This window comes from Nomascus leucogenys, chromosome 2 (assembly GCF_006542625.1).
Source record: "Nomascus leucogenys isolate Asia chromosome 2, Asia_NLE_v1, whole genome shotgun sequence".
Taxonomy (NCBI): Eukaryota; Metazoa; Chordata; class Mammalia; order Primates; family Hylobatidae; genus Nomascus; species Nomascus leucogenys.
Genome location: NC_044382.1, coordinates 119,726,452 through 119,742,847, shown reverse-complemented (window position 1 = coordinate 119,742,847; position 16,396 = coordinate 119,726,452). Strand labels below are relative to the sequence as shown.

The window sequence follows — 16,396 nt, the reverse complement described above, 5'->3', positions numbered from 1 at the left end:
CACTGCAGCAGTGTGTACATTAATGTTTATTTGGTTTAGGGAGAAGGACATAATGGTGTATATTCCTGACTCCCCCCCACCCCCCCCCGCCGTGTAGGTTTTTTTTTTTTTTTAAACACGGAAGGTTATGTAATGCAGTGCCATTTCCAAAAATATCCACTCTGAGGCATTACACTACACGGTGGAAGGCTGATTCCTATTCTGTCGTCTTGATTGCAAATATACTGCCAGTAGTATGTCTGGGAACAAAGAGCAGCCAGAAAACAATCTATTTTTATCACTTGGTTCTACTTTTAAGTTGCTAAACCTTTTGAACTCATGCAATTTAAAGATGAACCAAACACTAAGAATAACCCAGGACTCTGCAAAGCCAAGTACCAGGGATTCCTTTGTCCCTTAGTTAAGCCTATAGGCCACCTGGAAAGCTCTTTCAGAAATCCCAGTAGTTAACAATAATTTGCATGTAACTTAACCACAGAAAATGGTTATTCGTCTGTGACCTCTAAAGAGGCATTTTTCGTTTGCTGACCTGTGGTGAGGCAATGTGTCTACTGTATTTAAACATATTTTGCAGGTTGGTCTCCCTGGACTGAAGAGAGGGAGAATAGAAGCCCAAGACTAAGATTCTCAAAATGGTAAGACTTGGTCATCAGAGGAGATTCTCAGTACTTCTTACCAGTCTGTTACATATAAATATCAACCACCCATCTTCATCCGCCTCAACCCTTCATTGTTCTACACCCCATCTGACCTTTAAAAGGTTCTATCTCCAGCTCCTGGGAGCGTTGAGTGTGGCAATTTATGTGAATTGGATGTGGTAAATTAGTTCTTTTGACTTGCAATTATTTTGAATAGAAAACTAAAGTTCCTCTTTCAGAAGTGAGGATTTATTTAATTTGAACAGCAGAAACTGTTCGGTTCTTTAAGAAGAGTGATGTGTTGTGACATGCATGGAGGTGGTGACAGAAGTATGGCTCAAACAAAGCCTTGGGTCTTAGAGCTAGCCCGAACTTACCCAAAACTGAGGAGTCTGTCCAGCTGATCAGACAGCTACTGTATATGCTATCCTTTAAAGCAATATAGATGAAAAGCATGAATTTTTATATTAATGTACCCCATCTATTTAAATATAATTAGTTATTTTTCTTGATTTATAACTTCATTTATGAGAGACATGTACTCAATTTTAGAAGTCAAGCATGTTAACGTCTAAATAAAAGTATAACTATTTCTGACAAAGCTTATGATCCACAGAGAATGCAGTTTAATGTTTGATTACTGATTAAAGAAACAGAAGGAATACACATGAAAAACAGCTGAATAAGTATATTAATCATCTATGAAAAATTTCCTCTTTGGAAATAAGATGAACTAAAAAAATAATAGAAATGGCATAAAACTTTTTAGTGAAGTACAGCGTGTCCTACTGCAGATGTTTATACTCTTTAAAACACCTCTTTGTCACTTAGAATGTGTGATATCCAAATTTAGTTTTAGTTTTTTTCTTTGAAACGAGGGTGGAATTTAATGAATCAAAATTTAATCTGATATCTTTGATGTTTTCTTTGAGAACAACCCAAGTATAAGCTTCCAAGGAGAAAAATGAATCAGGCAGTTAAATGAGTTCAGTTTGATTTTTATTAACAAGTGTTTTATTTTTTATGTGTCACTTGTCCTTTCAACAAGTGGGTGTCAAAGCACCACATGGACCTTGTTTGAAAATGATCAAATTAAGGAACTTGAGGTAGAAAGACAAAAGAAGTGAACATAAAATTAAGCTAATCGATGGGTTTTGTGCAAATGGTTCCTAACTTCATATTAAATTCTTAATTAGCTCGTCATAGAATAATAGGATGGTAATAAAATCAACTGCTGTAAAGTATTTGTGTTTACTTATTTTTTACTGTGACTGGCCACATCACCTTGCCTCCAAGCTCTTTATCTCAGAACCTTACCTACTTTCTGTGACCGTAAATAGATCACAAAGGTTGCATGTATGTTGCAATATGTCAGGTGACCAGTTTAAACATAAATATGACTATGGACCCTACCAAAACTAACTCTATAGATCAAGCTCAAAGAGTAAGATATCATGGTTCTGTAGTAGTAAGTAGAATGAGCTTTGTAGAAGGTAAGCATGCCTGCCAAAGCTGAGAGTGGAAGTTGGAACCATTTGAATGCAGAAAAGCAAATGCAAATTATTATTACATGTTAATTTTTTTGCAGTTGTCGTTTATGTATGGTGGCAGAATGGGAAATCACAATTTGTTGCTCCTGGAAGGATTTTTACTCATGAAAAAATTCTTACAACTTTTTGGGTGATCCTTTCATCAAGATGTCAGTCCCTTTTGGCACAAGCCCATTGCCTGAAATGAAACCACTGACAGTTATTGTCTGTGGGTGATTCCAAGTAACTTTCTAGCAATTCTCTTTTTCCGGAAAGTCTGAGATCTTAAAAGGCTTTGCACATATTAATGTAAAAAAAGGTTTCACTTTTTTTTTTTTTAAGAAGTGATATTAGAGGTGTCTTTTATCTCCTCTTTCTCCCTTTTGGCAAAATCAAGTTAATTTTCTTTCCTTGATTAAAACTGGAATTACTTTGTGGACCTCTGTAACTGGCTTACTTAGAGTGAAGACTTAGCCCATATACAGTAGAAACTGCTTCTACTAAAGCAGTAGATTTATCTCCTGGACACCTCTAGAAAATACATAAGCATGGCTTTCCTGTTAAACTTGCATTTCCAGTTACATAATTTAAAACGCTAAAGAGGATCTAATTTCAGTATATTTTATCTATTTAGTAAAGGGCTTATTTCAAATACAAATTTATAATCAGCTCATTTTAGCGTCAGAAATTATTTAGTAGATTCCAGAATTCATATAACACAGTGACTCAATATCTAGACTTTTTACATACCTAAAATGATAATGTTTTACAACAATAATGTGGAGACACTTAAGGATTCTCTAGTGCCTTCTGTATCATCTGTATATATGTATATATATAATCTATATATAATCTATATATCATCTCTATATATATATCATCTATATCTATATATCATCTATATATATATATATACATATATATATATATATATATAAAATCAACTTGTGCAGCTCTAGGAGGCACCAATCACACTGTGTTCTGTGTATGGGCCTCCTTGAACGCCACTGCACGGAGTGCTGTTTACATAAAGTTGTGCATGGTGGCACCTAGGGTTGTGCAACTCAAGAGTACTGTTAAAAGTGTCAATTTTGAGTATAGTTTGCTGTATCTTAGTTGAACGGAACTTTTTTTTCAATAAGTCATTCTCCAACTTTTTGTTTTCTAGTAAATATGCCTCTCCCACCCCCACATTTTTGGTGTTTTTTTTTTTTGCAATTAGTAGGATATTAAGTCTTCAGCATTTCTTTAATTTACATTTGGCTTTTTGCTAAATTTTAATTGCTATGATTTTATTTTACATGAGTTCTATTTATTTAGGTATTCTATTTTAAAGGCACTTGCTTCACATAAGTTAATGAGAAGAAAACAGTTCCGAATGAATAGATGATCCTATTGAATAGTTTGAAAAAATAAGTTATTTAATCCAATGTCAAGGTTAAGTCCTGGTTTTCAACATGATTGCCTTCTACACAGTAAACTTGCCTCTCTGTGTGTGTGTGCCATGGACTCACAGTGACATAAGCTTGGGCTCATTATGTTTTAACAGAGACCTAGGAATTGGAACAATATAAGTTCTCTTTAAGACTGATGCTGAGCTTTTAAAACAGATGAGTTGACTCCATTGTACCATTCATAGAGCTCTGCTTTCTGTACAGTTTGTGAAGTGGCATTCATGGGCTTACAAGAAGACTCTTTCAATAATCTCTCCATTAACATAAGGTTTCCTTGTTTAAAGAAAAAGACAAAGATTGGAGAGGGATGCGGTCCTATTCATAGCTTGTACCATTGGGCTTAGAATGTAAATATACCAGTTGCTCAGTGACTCTTGATTGTGGAGATGCTGAAGAGTACCTAAGAGTATAATTTTATATGGTACTGTCTTTTACACCACAGTTTCCATTGAACAGTGAGGGAGAGAATTGGGAATCATTTGAGGAATTAGGACAGTAAGGATAGCCTATTTGGGTTAAGCCCAGTCCAGCTTCCTCTTGAGCTATAGAGATAATTCAGGTAGGAAAAGGTATTTGAGCAGCAATCTTAGAATAAACAGCTGTTCCGAGTATCATTTCATTTTAACCTGATACAGTTCTTTAAAAGATGTAAATCAGATCATCATCATAAATACACTGAAGAAATTTACTTTGTTTTAAATCCTGAGATGAATACTTCTAAAATAGGAAAATATACTTCTAAAATATGAACACTCTGCTAAACCAAATGAGTAAAACCCAAATTTATACTTGGCTATTAATGAATTTTATACTTTGAAGTATTAATTTACTTGGTCAGTTAAAGGCCTGGTATGGCATTCAGATGCACTGGGCTGACTGGGGATCCTTGGTGTAACTTCCTGGTCCTGCATTTTTTTTAATTAGTGCTGTTCCTGGTTGGAAAGTCTTTTAAGGCCATATCCTCATAGCCAAAGTGAAATGGAGGGTTGAAATAATTATCTGAGTAATTATGCTCAAAAAATTGATTTTGTCTGATTCATCTTGGTAATTCCAAATGTTGCTGGAGTGATGTAGGAGTGAAGGATTTGCCTGAATTATCTGTATAATTCCTGTGTTATACAAGAAAACACTAGGGATAAGGAAATCTTACCAGCAAATCCAGTGTGAATATACCAGAGGAAAATGTATTTAATGTACTTGGATTATGTCATCTTGGTTAAGATATATTACAATATATCAATTTTAAAGTCTCCTCTACTTTGTACTGGATAGCAGGTTAATCATAAATTCTTAGTCCACATCTGTAGAAATTATGTTTGCTAAAAATATTTATTGGGTGTAAATTTACTCGAAATAGATTTTTCTAGAACATATTTTGTACCTAGGAAGAGCTTCAAGAATAGTTCATCTCAGTGGTTTAAAAAATAGCAGTGATCCTGAAATTGATCTGTTAGTGCAAAAGGATTAACAGCCCTAATGGTTTGGGACTTAAGCATTAACATGGCTCTCAGCTAAATTCTAAATATCAATTCAGTTATTAGTAGTAATACCATGGTATTAACCGGGGTGGCATTATTTGTTAGTTGGATCATATGCATTTCTTTCATTGCTCAACTAGATTATAGGCCCCAGAAGGTTTATAAACTTCATATAGTGCTTGGTAAAGTATTAAATATATGGTAGAAGCTCAACAAATATTTCATCTATGCATATTAACGTCTATTAAGTTGAATTTTTTAAATTCTTAGTGATTTAATCGTGTTTAGTTTTTGTGAACTAGAAGTAATTTGTATCCTTAACCTCTTTTTTAAAAGAGGTAGGAAGCCGAAATGAATGCGATTTTAGTTTACACAGAAAATTATTTTCCATTATTAAAGGGATAAAACAAAATGCGGTGAAACCATAAGGTGTGGCACTTGCCAAAAGAACGTGGCTCGCAATGGCTAACCGTTCCCAGCTTCCAGAGTCACACTCTGGCAATGTGGTGCGATGCCATCTCTCTGGGTTGGATCCAGCTATGGTATTTAAAGCTCACAGCAGCTTTTCCTGCAGCCTGGACCCAAGAGGAGCTTTACTCCCAGTATTGGAACTTTCTAGCCTTCACTTAGTTCAGTAGAATCTGTTTCTGTGATTCTGTGATGCGCAGCAAACTTAACAATGTAAAACAATATAATCTAGTGCTAAATGGTACGGGTGATGTTAGTGAGGACTGGGGATTGGGGATAGTGGAAAACTTACATTAAGAAGGTAGAAACCAAGCTGGAGCCAGAAATAGCAAATATATGGCTATCTCCATCACTAACTTTTATACCTGTGGGAGACATTGCTAATCAACCTTGACACTCGTTATTATTCAGCTTGAGTATGATTTCAAAATCCTCAATACAGTGTTCCAGGATGCCATTAACAATTGATTGGAGTTGGCACAAAATTTGAAACTTAGAAGTGGACTATTTGCTCCTTGAGAGTAAGTACTATGCTTTATTAAGCTTTTTATTTCTAGGACTTAGGACCAGTTCTTATATTGAGTGAGTGAAGAATTAAGAATATTTGGGTAGATTTAGATGAGAGAGATGAGTATTCCAGATAAAAGGAGTGCATTAGAGAGTTAGGCTTGCAAGAGTAAGCATAATACCTTTTTACTATCATAGGGGAGATCTTCCTTCCTGTTTAGGACCTCTGTGCTGTCAAGGACAGACCTCAAAAACTAGACCTAGAAGTCAAGGACTTGATGTGCTAAGCAATAGGAAGCCACTGAACAGGCATCTTAGAGATGGCCCAGGGCTCTCACTCAGGTTACCAACCTGTCTCAGGTTCTTTGCCTTTTGATTGTGCTTAACAGGAAAGAACACACACACTCACTCACTTACACTTTCTGGTTAAAGGTACAGCTTACTTTATTGCTCCCTGTCACTCCCCTTAGGCTGGGGTGGAATGGTGGAGGCAAGAAAAGTCTCTAGCTAGAAGGAACTGGGAAGGGAAAAGGGAGCATGCTCATCTTCTTTTTCTTGAGAAAGTGGCAGCACTTTCATTGGCATATCCCAGCAGGTTCAGCAGTGTCTGCTTGGCCAGAGAGGATGTTGCTGCCTTGCAAGCTCCCCAATAGAAGGATTGTGCTTCCCTCCTGTGAGGCTGACTGGGTGCTGGCATGTGCTGATCAGTTGCACCCCCATGTACCCAGCTGCTTTTCTCTTTCCATTTCTTACTGATTAACCATACTTATTGAAAATGTAAGCCAACACTTACATCATCACAATAAAATTGTTTACAATTTGAGTCCTACATGCTGTTACTAATGTAGTCAGTAGTCCGGTGACCAACCAAAGAGAATCTCATCACATGATAGATGAAAATCGAGGAAAGCCAAGTCCAAGAGGGATTTTTTTTTTCCTGCAATCTGTTATAAACAGCACAGAATGTTACCTTGGAATGCATCAGCTGCAAGATTTTCAACATGAAACGATGTGACTAGCTCTTTTAACCCCTTTAGATGAGGTGGTACTTCTCTGTAAATCTCTCAGTAAAAGTGACATAGGTAAGCATTGCTCCTTGAATTCTTTATGCCTTCTCCACCTCATACCTTCAAGTAATTTTTTTTCACCTGCTTAGTTTAGAACTTCCTAAGTTTTATTTCTGTGGCTTGACAGATATGCCAGGAACTATATGAATTAATCCTTTATTTCTAGCCATAGTGGATTATATTTTCTTAGAGGGACCAGGCTACTTCTTATTCTAAACTGCCCCAGGATTCCCTCCTTCTGTGCCTTTGCTTAACTTGGTTCTAGAAGGAATGCCCCTTCTGACAAAATAAAGCCATTCTTCAAGACTGAATTTGAATGGCAACTCCTCTCTGAAACTCACCGTAGTACATCCAGGAGGAATCTTCTTAACGTTCCTCTGTATACTTATCACATGTTTAACTTTCTTCTTGCGGCTGGCTTATTTCTGCATGTTTTTCTACCCTCCAAGGTTGTATACTTGATACAAGAATATTGACCACTTAGTAACTGAGCAACACCTTTCCCTTTTTGGTAGCAGTTGAGGCTGTGATGCCTCTTTTTTTTTCCATTTCCTCTATCAGTGGGATGGTGAATTCAGATGTAGAAAAGTTTAATTACTGAGAGAGAACTTTCAGTAATAAATTGTAGAGAAATTGGTGTTCTCTTTCTACAAAGTGGTTTGGTGTTCTCTTTCTACAAAGTGAAAGGAAACTCTAACCTTCATTGACATTTCCTAATGAGACCTTGGAATAGATCCCACACCATGAACCAGTCTGATCTGTGCTCCCATACCTAACTAGGATCTGGCACATCCTCAGTGATCAACAATTGTCTGCGGAATAAATGAATGAGTCAGTGGTCATGGATACATGACAATCTGTTATTTCTGGGCAGGACCAGGTGGCCCACTTTGGTATCATACAATGAGTTATGGTCGGACACTGCACTGTTGTGATAGCTCGGTTATAAGTCAGGCAGTCCAGGAAATGAAATGAACAGACACTGATGAACAGTTTACTACTGAAAAGAGCCTTTCAGTGAACATTTTAGAAGGCTCAAATGTTTGGGAAGTAAGGGGGAAGAGTTAAGTGAGATCTAAGCACGCTACAAAAATGACTCCTGAAATTCTGTGTTCCTTTCTTTTGCACTCCTTTAGGCAGAAGAGGTCCTGAGAGTCCAGAAAGCTAGGCTGGTATGGTCTGACGAAAGAGGAATACCACTTTAGGGTAGTGCCACACATCTTATCCAGAACATTGGCTGTGGGGCGCCATTGTGCATGAGGGTATTAATGGTGCTTTTCCAGCGGGCAGCAGTTTGTCTCAGTAGTCTGACTGAGGCAGTCATGACAGTAGAGCAAATCTGCCCTGGCTTCACAGGGTAATGAAATCTTTTAAAGTAAAATTGTTGCCCATTATTACCTTAGAATGGTTTCTAATCTAACCTTTTTGCCTTGAAAGTGTTATGATAATCTAGCTAGAGATATTTTAAAATCCCTGATTTTAGACTGCTTGGTTGAGTGTTCCTCCTTATTTTCATGGAGCGAAATATAAATATAACATATTCAAGAAGGAGAAGGAGTAAATACATAAGAGAATGTGGCATGAAAGGAAGGTCTGTCTGTCCCTTTTCACTGAAATTTGGGAACCAGAGCCATTGATTGGAAAGGAAGGGGGAATAGCCAAGTAGTTGTTGCCAATAAAAATGCGGAGTCAAAGACTCACCAATAGGTAATTAAAACAACAGGGAGACTCATAATGTTCACAGAAGTTTTGCTGTGGCTGCCAGCTGCAGCTCCTCTCTCCTCCATCCCAGCTCTTACTCAGATCACCATCACACACCATATCCTTTGATTACTGGGGCAGGTAACAGCCTTCCTGCTGAATTGAGTTTGATACAATTCCAGCAGGGAAAAGTACTGCAGTCCAGTGGCTGAACAAGGAGAAATCTACAAAAGTTGTTTTGTTTAAAACGGGTCCAGGCATTTTGAGGACACTTTCATTGGATAAAGTTGATGTCTGATATAGAACTTATTCTTGGACAGGAAAAAGTAGAAATTAGGAGAAGATACTGCTTCTTTGCCAGCCAACTTTCAGACTATCAAGGGAAAACTAGTCAGTATTTATATGGATAAAACTTATTGACTAAGGTGCTTATAAACATGACCCAAGTATGGGTTTGATACTATTTCCTCCATGAAGTACCATTTCATGCCTCCCACTCAGTCATCCTAGTGAAAGCCACCCAAAAGGCTCATTGGGACCATGATGTCAAAGTGTGTTCTTGTGCTCATTTGCCAGACATTGTTGAGTGTCAGTAGATCAGTGTGCCATGTGGGTTAGGCGGCACGTGGTTGAACACTTAACCTAGTGCCTTCTGCATCAGAGGAACTCAGTTAATAGTAGCTTAAAGAATGAATGCTGTGCAGGGAATTTACCCACTGTTTAAAAGCATGCAGTATCGGAATTTCAGTTGTGTTGTTAACAGAATTAGAATTTGAATAGATAAATCATACTAACTAGCCCACCCCTTTCCTGAATAGACTTCCCAGGATTTGGTGGCTTAGTTTGAAAAAATCTTTTTGAAAAAGTATTTTCTTTGCTACTTTGATATTTCCAGCCCAAACTAATGGGACTTACTCTTTGATAGGATGCTAATTGTATAGGATTAAAAACTGCCTATGAAATATTCAATACCTGCAGAAAATACTTAGTAAATATTTCTTTATTAATTGACTGGGTAATTGAGATTATATACCTAGCCAACTTAGTTAATATAGGATCAAAAATTCTGTCCATATCTCTGAGCCCTTATCTTCACAACTTTAGTCCTTTATTAATTGGATTTAACTTTTCCAAAGCCTGGATGCTGTGGACCAGAACTGAGTCTCCATTTCTTACTGCCCTGTGGAGTCTTGGGTCTAAATATGTATCATGAAATGTCCTGGCCTTGCATATTTTTTTCACTTTTTGATAATAGAATCTTAAATTGTTCTGATCTTGTTATCAAGGTCTGGGAGACAAGTCTCCACATGTTTTCATTTAATCTTTATTAAGCCTGTTTTTCCTTTTTTTAAAAAAAAAAAAATGAGAACCACTTTTTGAACTTTACTATATGAGGCTTGACTGTCTACACTGGCACAATCAATTCAATCAGAAATCCAATTAAGTTTGTTCTTTGCATCATAGAAACAATTCATCTGATAATTATTGTGCATTTTTACTAAACTGATCAGCTGTTATGTTGTTGAGATGAAGTCAGAGGGTCACCACATCTTTGACTGTGATTGAATACAGTACTCTACCTGCAATATGAGGATCAAATACAGCATACCTAATTATTTACTATTTGATACCTTTAGGATGTTAATAATTAGTTTGTTGCCCCATCTGCATCTTTCCATTTGTCCATCTTTAGAACTGGCTGGATTTCTAATACATTAATTAAAGGTTTCCAAATGGAGTCTGGTTAAATTTATTTTTCTTCCTGAATTTATCATTCTTAGTAGTTTATATACTGCCTCTCTTGTCTGAAAAGTGTTTATTTTCTTCAACTGAGAGGAAGAAAAACACTTCATATTTTTATGCAGTATATGGTTTCTGTGTCTGCAGATCACTGATAAAATATTTTTTAACTAAGCAGTTTGTTTTTAAATTGAGTTAACATTTTGAAAAGCAAAGTTATAGTGAACAGGATTGCAAATGCATTTCATGAAAGAGAAAGCTATACTGAATTAGATTGTCCATTGGTAGCCATCTGAGAAGGAACTGAGAGTTCATTTGGGGGGTCGTATAAAACAATTTGGTTTCTCAGCAAATGCATTTTGTTATTAGCATAAAAATGATGCTACATATTTATATTGTGCTGGACATTTCCTTCCAGGGAACATTGAAAAAAGAAAAAAACTGTGGTTACTAGTATTGCTTGGGTTTAATTAGATCCGAAGTCTTAATGTAGCCAAGCCAAAGTTGTTACTCTAAGACTGGTCTTTCCTCCATGACTGTAGCAACACATGAACACTGGAGACGTTGGGCAGGTTCCCTGACTCTTCTCCCTCAGTGTTCTCATCTGTAAAATGGTGACAATGATGATAATGGTAGCTAACACAGATCTGCTTACTTATGTGCCTGATCCTCCTGTTGCCAGCGCTTTATATATATGGGTTTATTTCTTCCTTGCGGTAACATTGTGAAGATTAAATGAGTGCACCTGGAAAACATGCCTAACGTTAACAAAACATTATAGTGGATTGTATTATGCATTTCTACAGAAAACTGTGGGTTCCCGAATTTACATACTCTGTCTCTGTGTGTTCCAACTACTCCTGTTTATTGCTCATAGTTCCCTTCTTTTGGAGAAGTATAGTTGTGGTGTTTGGTTTACAATGGAAGAAAGACTGAGGGGAAAAATCTGTGGTTGAGGTCTTCTCTTGTTGGAGAATACAGGCAGAATTTGGAATGAAGGCCTGAGTTTCCACTGCTACCTTTTTCATATTAAACTACCGATGATTCTTTTTCTAGGGAACTTAAGCCTCTAGTTTGGCATTCTTTTTGCAGATATTTTCACAACTCTTGAAGCCTGTGTTTCTTGGGTGACAACTAGCCCTGAAACACATCTGTTTGGTTTGGGAGCTCCTCCCTTCAGTCTTCTCTGCCTCACATGGTACTGCTGGTCTGAATCCCTCATCAGAGAGAAGCCCTCGACTTAATCAGACTTGGCTCCACCCAGAGGGGTTGAAAACCCAGGTGGTGTGCAGGGGCATATCCATTCTAACCCTATTCTATTCCTCTTGTACTTTTAGTTTTCTGACAGTTTTCTAAGAAGCCTCTTAGTGGCCTCTTTTTGTCCTGAGCATTTAAATAGCATGTGGCTACAGAGCTGGATATATTTTTTCTTCTTAGAAAAAAAGTCAGAATTCTTACTAGATAAGAATTCTGTACCCTGTGATTTACACCAATTTTAATTGCATCCTTCTGCAATAGAAACCACTTTCCCTCCAAATTTAGTGGCCTGTTATGATACTATTTGCTATTGAAGAGATACTAGTTTTTAAATGATCAGGACAGTGCAAGACAAGCATTGAATTGTGAAATAACTTTAGCTAAATGCTGAAGGGTTTGCAACTACCAGTAGAAGAGGGTACATTGATGGAAAGAGTGAATAGTTTCTTTTGGAATGAGCACTTCGGGAGAAAATGCAGACTTTCTGGAAAGCTCTGTCTTGCACATATCAACAAGAGGAATGCTTTGAAATATCTTCAGACTCTTCAAAGCAAGTAGCTATCTCATCCACCCAGACCATGAAAAATCCAGAATCCTATGTCTAAGTAAATACTTAACCTCATCAGCCCTTAACTGAAGGCTTTAACAAAAGAAATCGTATTTTTGAATAATTATTCTTTCATGTTGTTGGGGGAAAATTTTCATAAGATTTTAGTGGATAGCACAGTAATTTTTGGACAGAAGGAAAGAAAAAATAGCATTCTTGGTGACTAGAAATTAAACTTCATATAGTTATTTGAACATGAAACTCGGCATAGCAAACTTAAAATTCTTCAAACCAGCTAATAAAAGCAAGTCTAGATGTTTCCTATTAACCTTGGAATGTGCTTGGAAAAAGCCCTGCTACTCCAGATGTCTAGTATTAGAAAGCATATCAACAGCTTTTACTCTCAATTGTGAATAATACCATTCTAAAATTCACAAGTGCAGTTTGGTGTGCTGGGGCATAATATAGAATTAGTATTCAAGTTTTTTCTTTCTTTTTAAATTCTTAATATATCTTAAAAGTAGGTGAAACATCACAAGATGTCATATTCCTAATTTCTTAGTTACACATTAAAACCAATTTATATAATGGAATAAGGTGGTCCAGACTTAGAACTCAGATGTGTTAAGTAAATATTTATTCTGGTTCCACTCCAGGGAGGTAAACGATTTTATTAACATATTTCTTGAATTAACATATTTCTTGAGGTCACCGGGGCAAAGAAAAGCTTATGCTGTGCTTAAATGCCTGAGGGGCCTTTTTGCTGCAAGCTGACAAAGGCTGATTTTTTTTTTTTTCTTCACTAAAGAGAGCAACTATCTTGTATTGTGGCCTTTGTTTTATTATTGTTCACTCACAACTGCATAATCTCAAACCAAGTTTTAAAAAGGCTGCTTTATTTTTTTCCCATTGTTTGGAAAGGCTCTTAGATATTACTTATAAGATTTGTATCCAAGCTTTATTCTTGTACTTTTTCTCCTGGTTTACTTTGGGCTGTTACCAGCCATTTGTACTTTGTTTTCTCTTCATTGCTGAAAAGAAAAATTGCCCATTAAAAGTCAAGATTTGAAGTGCTGAACTTAATTCCTTGAGTCCAGTCCACAGTTTGGCTCCGATTACTGTACCAGGCTGACCTCCAGTCCAAGGGAGGGTGCCTTGGCAGAAATCTGAGAATTCCTCGATCAGTGACTCCCTTTTTTGGATTTATGGAGTCTTTAGGTGGATTGCTTTGTGCTAAATGTGCTCTTATTGGAAAGGAATGGGGCTGGAATGAGAGGAACACGATGTTGCACAACATAAATGTTTGCAGCTGACCTCCGTGTTCACTATGCTTGAATTAGCTGGCCGTTGCTGCACCTGGCCTTGAACCATGTACCATCAAAGCCCAGAAAACTCACGTAATGAATGGTTTTAAGTAGTGGTGAAAAAGAAAAGTCGAGTAATTCTGTTAACCTTTTGTGGCTGGCTCCTGACTTGATTTTTTGCCCCCCCCTTGAAAGTCTTTGCTATTATTCTTAGAAATAAAATTTTAAAAGACTCAGCAGCCAAACAAGCAGAATATTACATTGTGGAACAGAGTGACTGTGAAATCTCTTTGTGCTGACGATTAATTTCACATGTAAACACTTTCATTTTGTTGCCAGCAAGGAGATTTCCTTTCTCTGCCTAGTTAAAGTCTAGAAATAAAATTCCACAGCTGTCAGGTTCCCACATATTCATCAGTGGCCTCTCAAGATGGCTTCACAATGAGCAGAGTGAATTTAGAGGATTCCACTATTAAAGTCTGCAAAGCTTGTTTCAGACACCCCAACTCACAAAATCAGGAATTGTAAATCTTTTGCCTTCCTGACATGTAATGTTGGACAGTAACATCATCTGTGGCATAATATTAATAAAACATGAACATTGTCTGTGCCCGTAGTGGGAATATGCACCCGAAGCGAAGCTAATGCCAATGGGTTTAACCAATTAGTGAGCCATCATTGTCTTCCTTATTGAAACACAGCTGCCTCCCCCAACCTCTATTTGTACATGTTAAGGACTTACCGGGCAATGAAACTCAAGGAGTGTCAGCAGGTGCCACAAAGGCCTTCCTTTCCTTTCTAGCAAGAGGGCATTTATGACTATAGAGTGCAGTAGCTGGGTGTTCATAATGCATACTCTGTAATTACCCATTGTTACCACAGCCAGCTCCAGTGTATGTGTGTGTGTGTGTGTCTGTGTGTATGTGTGTGTTTAAATTAGGTCAGTGCATGTTTCATTTAGCTCCCAAGCCAGAATGCTTGCCAACCTAAGCCCCAACACTTTTATTCTGCTTTCCAGAATGTGCAGAGGTTAGTACATCATCTGAATGGCCCAGTGTTCTGCAGGCTCATCTTTTTGTCTTCCAGTGGCAACGTGTTTTCCCCACTGTGTGCTGCTTCTCCAAGCAGCATTCACAAGGTTAGGCAGATCTCTAAGACTACGTCTCTAGAGAGACAGCACAGTGCATCATCTTTTGGCACCATCTAATCTTTGATGTAATGTTCAGAGAAAATGATCCTTGTAGCTCATTTATGGTTTCAGTTTACATTTGGCCCTCTCATATGACCAGTAACACCTGGGAACACAGTGGCTTTTGAGGGAGATTCTTTATAGCACCACTTCAAAGGGTTTTTGCAGAAAGGAAGTGTATATATATGCACATGAATTTTCCTTGAATTACAGTACTAGATTTCACAACCTCCTGGCTAGCTAGGCAGAATAAAGCATGTACACATACAGACACATACTATTTAATTGGCAGAAAGATTATGAAATATACTCCTTTGCTGCAGAAAGAATTGATTATGCAGGTTAGACCTCTGCTATCCTAGTCGGCTTTCCTAATTGCAGGAGACAGATACCCATACCCATCCTGTTAAGTTATAAAGGACCCGTGTGTGCATTCTTTAAGCCTACAGGACTGCATCAGGGATAAAGAACAATATTACAGTTATGGTCATTAACAACCAAACCATGCAACATGTCTTCGTGGCAGATTTCTGAAAATGTTAACTAATGAAGTAAGCAGCATTTATGTGTGTGGTGTATTTAGCCTCTGCAAAAAGATATAACCCTGCCTTTAAGTATCATTCTCATAGAACAGTGAAAGAAATATTGATAAAGACAGTAAGTGAACAGAGGAAAATACAAATTTAGAAACAGGTAATAAGTAGATATGATTCAAATTTTACCTGCAATGTAGTAGAAGTGATAGGAAACATGTCAGAGAACTTTTAGATTGATTCTGTATTTGAACCATGCCATTGAAAAATAAATAGCAAATTTTGAAATGAAAAGCTTAAAAGGTGCTTGAAAAATAATTTAAGCAATAATCTAGTTTGCATATTTTTTAGGACCTTGGAGGACTGGTCTCTGAATTTTCCCACATTTCATTTTTCTAATTTGGAGCACTAGTTGTCAGCTATTAATAATAGTTTATACTAAGCAATAGTTACTGGTGAGCTAATTACTTTATAGACTTTAAAAAATGCAGTTATTTTTCATGATGTACTGTCCGAAGAGTAAAACAAGACTCAAAAGAAAGAAGGAAGGGAGGAAGGAAGGAAAGGAGGGACAAAACCCTGAATATTTTATTTCCAATTTTTATGCTGTGATAGAATATTGAAACTTACCCAACTATCAATACATGTAAGAGAATCAGTAAGAAATAGCACATTTTCACTATAAGCAATATTTAAATATATAGTGGGTTTAAGTATATTAATTATACTCAAAACCATAAGATTGGTTTTGCCTAAGAATTGATCAAGAATATCTAAATACAAGTCGTGATTAGTGTATTTTAAACCAGTGTGGTTCTTTATGACGTTCTGTTGTTTTTCAACCTAATTGTCAGTGAGATAAATATAGCATTATAGAAAAAGATGCATTAACCAATATATTCAGTGACAAGTATAAACACTCAAACTTCCCCAGAATTCAAACAAAACTGTTGCATATTCTCCAAATTAAAAGTAACAAAATTT

At 36.9% G+C, this 16,396-nt stretch overlaps 1 protein-coding gene across 2 annotated transcripts in view; it reads left to right on the top strand.

Moving 5' to 3' along the window:
* NREP (neuronal regeneration related protein) overlaps nucleotides 1-16,396 on the top strand; it is a 29,227-nt gene that overhangs the window by 1,798 nt on the left and 11,033 nt on the right. For both annotated transcript variants that reach the window (XM_004087420.3, XM_012505372.2), the window contains exon 3: nucleotides 575-635. In XM_004087420.3, the coding sequence (XP_004087468.1) occupies nucleotides 633-635 (3 nt within the window). In that variant the 5' untranslated portion in view covers nucleotides 575-632. The remainder of the gene's footprint in view (nucleotides 1-574; nucleotides 636-16,396) is intronic.